Here is an 8,058-nt window from a genome sequence, read left to right as displayed (position 1 = left end):
ACAATTAAAACTTACATTGTAATTATGACAATGTTAATTTTTAAATAAAGAATTAACATAATATACTCAGAAAATAAGGAAAAATGCAAGCAAAACAAGCACCTGAAAATTGTTAAATTTTACAATAAAGGACATTTTCCTTCTTTCTCAAAAGATTGTTCCATTACAATTAATTTATCTCAAAACAACCTGATTAAATATTCAGACCTGAATATGATGCCGGAGAGGCCATCATGGATGCATTACATGGAAGCATCCAAGTGAAAATGAAAGAGAAAAATAAGTAAATATAGTGAAGGATAAACCAAAACCACTCACTCCAAATCACATACCAAAAGTCCTCAAAATTCCATATCTCTATGTACACAAAATTCAGGGCATGAAGCAAAAAGAATAAACTAAGAAATAAATTACATACTAAACAGGTAGACAGACAATCTGTGGACCATGACCAGTTCCTAAACCAAAACTATAACATTCAAATCAAGCAACAAACCAGACAGAAAACTCATGTACTTCTAAATGCACTCTTAACCAGAAGGGAACAAGAGACAGAGTTGGCATCTTTCACCACCACAAAGACTAGGGGCACCAATTGTTTGATGCATTCATCTTTGTATAAGTTACAAAATTCTGCGTCCAGTTCTTACGCATACATGATGGCGACCATCCATAAATCATGCTTCATCCTCGATAAGCTGCAAATTGTATCCGTGCTTTATGTCTGCATCATTTCAATGTGTGATTCGGTTAGAAAAGGATTCTACTCCTGCAGATCGAGCACAAAAAGGCACAAGAGAAGTCAAGGATCATCAACTATTTATGCATGTGAAGCCTACAAGGGATGTTGAGACTTGAGAGAGAGCATGTGTCTTTTGTCGACATCAAGTGCATACTTACGTGACTGATGTGTATTATTTTATATAAATCATATGGATGGTTGTATTAGCAAAGGATTACTCAAAGATAAGCATAACATATATATCTTCTCTGATCCTGAACCAACACAATCAGGTCTGTGCAGTTAAACGTCATAGATGATAGTAAATCAATATTGGAGTTCAGTTCAAGATGGTCGGCCCGACTTTATAGATAATGCATCTGAATAATATTTAGAAAAGAATTGTTGAAGACTGTACCTTTCTTTGAAGCTTTACTGTGCCTATCTTTCCTTTCAAAATCATCATCTCCCAATTCATCCTTCCCATCATTTCCTACATCACTTTCACTAGCTGTTTCCCATTCGGAATCATCACTATCTTGGCCGCAAGCATCTCCAGCATCACCTTCGCATTGGACACCTCCATGTTTAATAGCAGCCTCTCTAAATAACCAAGCAGCCCGCATCTGTTTCTTAACTAAACGTTCAGCATAGTCGGGAACCTTGTTTTGTCTCAAGGACAGATCAGGGTCTGTGGATTGGGAAAACTCGTTTATGAACAAGATAGCATCTAATAGGCTCTCCTTGGCTAATCCAAGCATGTCATAGGCTTGTGCTCGTCTCCATAGGCTTCTGGCATGACGATTAACTGGATTATGAAGACAAAGTGCACGGGTAGCATCGCTTATAGCAGCCAATGGTTGTTGCAATAGAAGATGACATTGAGCTCGATTACTGTACAAAACTACCCTTTCTTTCTTTGACCTCATTGGGCACAAAGCCAGTGCTTCTGAATACTTTGAAGCAGCACCCGAAATATCTCCTGATGAAAACAGGGAGTTCCCTTCAAGTTTAACCACTAAAGCCGCAGCATGCTTGATATGAAGATCCTCTTTAGGCATGCCCTTTTCCCATTTTAATCTTTGTCGAGAAGCAAGGAGTACCTCTATCTCTTCTTTTGGGTGACTACTTATTGAGTTGCGGCCTGTTCCAGGTGATTCAATAAATTCTTCAAGAACGTTAATTATCGAATCGCCAAGTTTCTTATGATCCCCTAATGTAGTTATTTCAGCAAGGTCAATTAGTGTTGGTACCACCTTGTCACTGACCTGCATAACTTGAGGAACTGAGATAAGAATACATGACAAGGTTTTGGAGCAAAACCATAGCAGAAAAACTTGGGCGTTAATTTTTATAATCAGCATACAAGTGCAATTAACATAAGAATATTAAAGGATTTATAGATATTCAAAGAAACCATAATAAAAAAATGCAACAGAATTATGAATATGACCTCGTGTGTAGGAAATAAATGCAACAATCATTTATAACCACAAGTTTTCTTACTAGTTCAATGCACATTATACATTTTAGAATGCTTAATAATCAAAATGTTTATGGTATAGGCATTGGTTTCATCGGGACAAGAGGATCATAAAAGTTGATATATCTAGACAGGCCCCAACCAAGATACAATGACCAATTACATGGTTTTCTACCATTTTGCCCCATTAATCCGTTTATCAATCTTCAAATTTCATCGTTCTTCAATATTTCAAGAAATAAATTATTGCGACCGAGAGTATTACTATTAGAATATGATACTGTTTGCTTACATTTTCATTTTCAATTTTTTGTTTTTGACTATAATTAAAGTGAATACATGTTTGTTTATTCATATTCTCATTGGTTGTATATTAATTTGACACCAGAATCCAATATAAAACACACTTATTAATTAACCCAAACATGTTCTCATTTTTACACGAAAACCTATACAAAACTGAAAACATATTCTCCACTAAAACTGAAAATGAAGAAATTAACAAAAAAGCTTTGTTTTTATACATTTCTATTCATCTGATACATAAATGAAGTGCATAACTCATTTAGATGTATAATTATGATTAAAAAATTATATACTCAAATATAGTTTGATTTTGTTTATTTTTTCAATATCAAAGGTGGTGCTCTTCGATTTTCATTAGCTAGCTAGATAATATTTAGTTTTTAGAATCGCTTACCTAGCTCAGCCAGCTAGATGTTCATTATTATAGTTATCATGATTAAAGTTGAATTCATGAATAATTAAACTTAGTCCCTTAGTACTTTTCAATGTAATCATAACGCTTGATCAAATAATTTATTTATTGATAGTAATAAAATTATATATGTTAAAATATTATTAACTAATATTTCATTTTTTATTAATAATAATATAAATGCAATACAATTGTATTTAATTATATCATGAATGGTTTTAATAAAAATATAAAAAAGTATAAAGGGGTAATTTAAACCATGAGTTATATTAGGTTTTATAGAGCAATAAAATATATTATTCAATCACACGAGATAAGAAACACTAAAACAAAAAGTATCTAATTGACAAACACATCCTGATAAAAATTTCTTGTGATGCGACAATTTTCAATGAGAATGTGTGTTATTTTTCAAAATACACATCATAAAACATAGTTAATTCAAGTTCATAGTACCCCAATATTCAGCATCTTACAAAATCCAAATATGATTAAAATTATCTATACTATGAATTTGAATCTTGTCACAATTTTTGGGCTACATTTATAGTTCAACCAAGTTTAATTTATTGGGATAATTACATTTACACTCCCCGATCTATAGTTTGTTTATACAAACCATTCCTGCCTTTTGTATGATTACAAAAACTACCCAAAAGCAGGATAGTTTGTGCAATGATGTTGATATTTTTTTTGGGGTGTACGTGTAATTATCCAAAGGTAGGGGTGGTTTATGTAAACTGACCATAGGTTAGAGGGTGTAAATGTAATTATTCCTAGTTTATTTTTAATAAGTTCACGTCAGGTAGAGCTAATATTTCTCCAGATTTTGATATTCACAAAAAATCAAGAATTACAAGACAATATAAATTATAGGTATGTAAGATATATAATGTATTGATAGAGATGTTGATTATGTAGATTCATTTTTCAAAACCAATATGCATATGCATGCATCAACAGAAGTACTTAGAAAATCAGCAAGAAATTTAATTACAAAATTTATCACAACAAAGTTTAAGCTCAATAAACCTAATAATATTGTAGGGTTAATTTAGCTACGAAGATATAAAACAAACTTTTAGAGGCATTTGTACTTTTATATATAGGATCGGCAGCATCCATAATCAAAGCATCTTATTTTACTTTATCCACACTAGTCAGTGTGGCAACTCAAATGAGTGTGCACGACTAATTATAATTTTAAAAATTAATTGGTATTTAAAAAATATTTTAATTGATTAAATTAAAAATGTTATAAAGAAAAAACAAAGGAAGAGTGCAGAAAATTGAAAATTATAAGAAGTTAGAATCCGTGGAAGTTGAGAAGAGTGGAAAATATTGAAGTTAAGAAAAGAGAGAAGGAAAAAAAAAATTGTGAAATAATATTAAAAATAAAAAATAAAGAAAACAACATGACAGACCAAAAGCTATGGACATAAAAGGGCCCTCCTGAATAATAATAGAGTACATATTCTTCTTGGTTGGCTGTATATAGTTATTCTTCTTTTATATATCCTTTTCTGTTGAGCAATTATTTCTTTTGGCAACTTTTTGTTTCTTTGATAGGTCAATATACTTGTACCTGTAAACTAGATCAAGACATCTTCCCAACCTACATAAATACTAGTATTAAGTTCTTACATGTGCTGACATCTCATGGGAAATAAGTGACTGGCGGCGTACACAAACATATAGCTGAGATCTATGAGATGCAATGGACTTGCCCAGATGTTTAAAAAGTTCTTTGTCATCTGAAACAAAGTTTATTGGTTTATCTCGTGTAAAACAAAAATAGGTATTAGGTTGCCTATTATTAGTTTTTAGGTCTATAAGCATAAAACATCTAATAGGGGACTAAAAAACTTCATTTATTCTAAATCACAATGCAAAGTACAAGAACTGCCGATACGAAGACCTCAATGTCCAGTTCGTAATGTAACATATATGATACCTAAGACTTTAGGATCCAATGCCATCCACCAATATTAGTCACAGAACTTACAGCTTGAAATTCACTTAACAGATCGTCAGATGCAATTTCTTCCGGTAAACAAATAATTCATTAACAATTATTCCAAGTAAAGAACAAATGAGTAAGTGAACATATAAGCAGGCACCATGCAGAAAGAATGAAACGGAAGCAATTACCTTATGAGAGGTACTTGGATCCTGGAGCAACCAAAGAAGACAGTCAATTGCCATGTATTGCCAGTCATCTGATGATCGCGCTATGTTGCATAATGCATCTATAATTCCAGGACAGCTAGCAACTGGGCCCCTACCAAGCTTATGATGACAAATTGTTCGTAATAGTCCAATACCAGCTGGTGAGTTTTCATTAACAAGTCCACCCCACATGCCTGGAAGCTTTACCAAAAATTCCGGTTTGCATATAGTGGGAAGAAATTCAGGTTTGAAAGCAAAGCAATTGATTAGCTGAAGAGACCAGCACTGCAGCTGACTAGCCCATTCTTCCGCCTTCCTCGACTCCATTTCAACACCACCCATACCACGTGTGAGAAGATCACAGTGATAACTAAGCCTCCTGTCGACATACTGGTAAAAGTGAGTGTAAACAATTTCCAGGGAACTCATTGCCAGCTGCATCGAGAGCTCCAATATCTCTCCATGGCTACCGACGGCAGGAAAAGTGGCAGCATATGTAGCTAAGTGACCTAAAGCTCGTACGGCCACTCTTTGTTCAACCCATGTTAACCTCCCTCTCAGAAGTTCAACCAAAGCTGGAATAACCCCAGCATGCACAGCCATTTCAGCAAATTCTTCCATATTCATAGTGTACGATCCAATTATATGCGCTGCATAGTAAGGGATATAAATGTTCTGGTCATGAGATAACCAGCGACGGTTCTTTAAGCCCTTCCAGATAAGTGCTGCCATGCATTCAAAAATTCCCAACTCAATGAACTCGGGATCATTAGGATGCGCCATGGCAGTGTTCCAAAGGCCACTAATAGGAAGGACCTGACCATCATCATCCTGTGAAGGAAGTTCCCTGAAGAATTTCAATAAACTTGCTCTGCGCTTGCTTGGATTCCCTTCTTTCATTACACAGAAGAAGCATCCAGGGTATGGACAATCAGGGGATACTTTATCCATGCTCATGATATTAACGAATCTGGCCTTCCAAACCCGGTAATTAATTCCTCATCGAGCAACTATTTGACAAAACACACAGCACTTCATCAGATGATGGTTTTAAGATGGAATATTTGGAAACACCACTCATTACATAATGATGACTGACAAAAATTCAGACATCTTATTCTACTCACATAGTTTTTGTTTTCTCCATAAGAATGATTCATTAAATGGCATTTATGGAGTTACCAAATTCATCAAAGAACATATCCACATGACATTATCACCTTCTTGCTCATTATCGAATATCCCAATCGCCCTCCCGGAAGAATATGTGCATCTAAAAGATCTATCATTAAATTGTACTCAATCAGCCCATATAACCAAAATGTTGTAAAAAATTATCAATATCATGAACATGGCTTACAAATGTATCTTGATCATCTTTTCTAAAACTCTAAACTGCCAGGAAATTAAGGAAAATCTTTGCTATTTATTTGCTGTCCTTCCTCCTCACCTGGACCTTTAATCCTTACCCATAACTCCAACTCTCATCCTAATTTATTAGCTACAACTAGAGATAGAATGGATATATCCACTAAATAAAACACAAGCACAGAATTAGACCTTCCAAGCAATAAGCTGTCTGGTCCAAAGACAAAAATTCAAAGGAAAACAACTACCGATCTTGATGCAGTATAATGATTATGTAACGATCTTGGCATCAGCTTCGAAATTCATAATAGGGGTGGCAATCACATATGATTTCTTATCATTCCGTATCTGTTCCAACAACTAAACCTTGTCAAAGGCCAACTATTTTAGTAAAAATGAGAGATTCCAATGCCAAAAAATCCAGTTACCAAAAAGCTGACAAAACAAGCAGAGAGAAAAAAGAGGAAAAAGCATAGAACCATTCTTGTTCAAAATTGTAGTTAAACTCAAGCAGTTTGGTGTGAGTCACATACCTTCGGCAACTTGAAAAATGAATTCAAAAAATTAAAACGTTCACTAACTAGTTTCAAACGAATATTTCAAACTAGACAGCAATAACACTTCCAGCAACAAAATTCAGAAGAACAGACAACACACAGGCACACATACATAGAGCCAATTACCACTTTTTCACATTCAGATACCTCATTTCCCAAATGGATCTACTGAAGAACCAAAAAGAACACTAAGAACTAATACTAAAGACAACCTTTTAGCAAAATCTCCATCTCGAAAATGCCCGTCAACCTTAAAACACCCAAGATACTCGAATTAACAACCAAGAAAACATTACTCACTTGAACTCCAAGTAAAACGAACATCTTTAAAACAAAATTCAAAACTTGGCAGAGTACCAACACCTCCCCGACCCTGACTCCAACCCCCACGAAGAGAAAAGAAAACTGCAGCAAATTAGAGTAGATTAAAAGGGTACCTGAAAGATTAGCTAGATGCCGAGTCTTGAAACAAGAAAACAATTGAGTACAAATTTCTTTTACTTCCTGTTCACTGTTGAAAAGCAATTAGCTTTATAAACTCAACCAAAAATGCGGGCTTTTCTTCTTTTACCAGGATTTTGGGTTCTTGGAGCAGAAATTTTAAGATGGAGAGAGTGAAAGATGGCCCTTCTCTCTTCTTTTTTTTCTCTTGTTTTTAGGTATGATGATTTTATTCCTCCCGACAGCGAACAAGATCTCGCAATGAAAGTTTTTCCTTTTCCCACTTATTCTAGTTTCTACCAAAACATGCATACTAACAAGCAGAAGATTATGCAGTGATATCAGAGATTAATTGGTGGGACATCGGGCATTATTATTTCCACTATTATCATGCTTGCAATTTGGTTTGATGAATTATTATTCCTCACTTTTTGGGTCCCATTACCCATTTTCTTGCACGTTTGATGGTCCAAGTACGGGACCTTACCGTTGTAGCCCATGTACTACTTTCAACATTTTTGAAATCGCAAGTTAAATGCACCCATCTCTCAAAGTTCGACTCCGCCAACGTGGGCTTATATCTATTTTTATCATAATTAAT

The 8,058-nt window shown here is 34.5% G+C and overlaps 1 protein-coding gene across 2 annotated transcripts; it reads right to left on the bottom strand.

The window, feature by feature from the left end:
- On the bottom strand, positions 301-7,799 carry LOC105176954. Of its 2 annotated transcripts, none has more exons than XM_011099958.2 (4): positions 7,454-7,799; positions 5,074-6,101; positions 1,140-1,989; positions 301-769 (listed from the first exon to the last, which is right to left on the bottom strand). In XM_011099958.2, the coding sequence occupies exons 2-4, from the start codon at positions 6,046-6,048 to the stop codon at positions 735-737; spliced, it is 1,860 nt and encodes a 619-aa protein (XP_011098260.1). In that variant the 5' UTR covers positions 6,049-6,101; positions 7,454-7,799; the 3' UTR covers positions 301-734. The 2 variants fall into 2 exon arrangements, with proteins under 2 accessions (XP_011098260.1, XP_011098252.1); XM_011099950.2 differs by having other exon boundaries at positions 301-724; positions 7,454-7,796.

This window comes from Sesamum indicum, linkage group LG2, assembly GCF_000512975.1.
Source record: "Sesamum indicum cultivar Zhongzhi No. 13 linkage group LG2, S_indicum_v1.0, whole genome shotgun sequence".
Taxonomy (NCBI): Eukaryota; Viridiplantae; Streptophyta; class Magnoliopsida; order Lamiales; family Pedaliaceae; genus Sesamum; species Sesamum indicum.
The sequence above is the reverse complement of the archived record's forward strand: the minus strand, read 5'-3'. Positions and strand labels throughout refer to the sequence as shown.

What these genes read in the sequence shown, in the direction of transcription:
- LOC105176954 (XM_011099950.2), bottom strand. Translation starts at nt 6,048, where the DNA reads ATGAGCATGGATAAAGTATCCCCTGATTGTCCATACCCTGGATGCTTC. An exon ending in ATCCAAGTACCTCTCATAAG is followed by an intron (nt 1,990 to 5,073) that starts GTAATTGCTTCC and finishes CAAGTTATGCAG; the next exon opens with GTCAGTGACAAGGTGGTACC. An exon ending in CAGTAAAGCTTCAAAGAAAG is followed by an intron (nt 725 to 1,139) that starts GTACAGTCTTCA and finishes GAAATGATGCAG; the next exon opens with ACATAAAGCACGGATACAAT.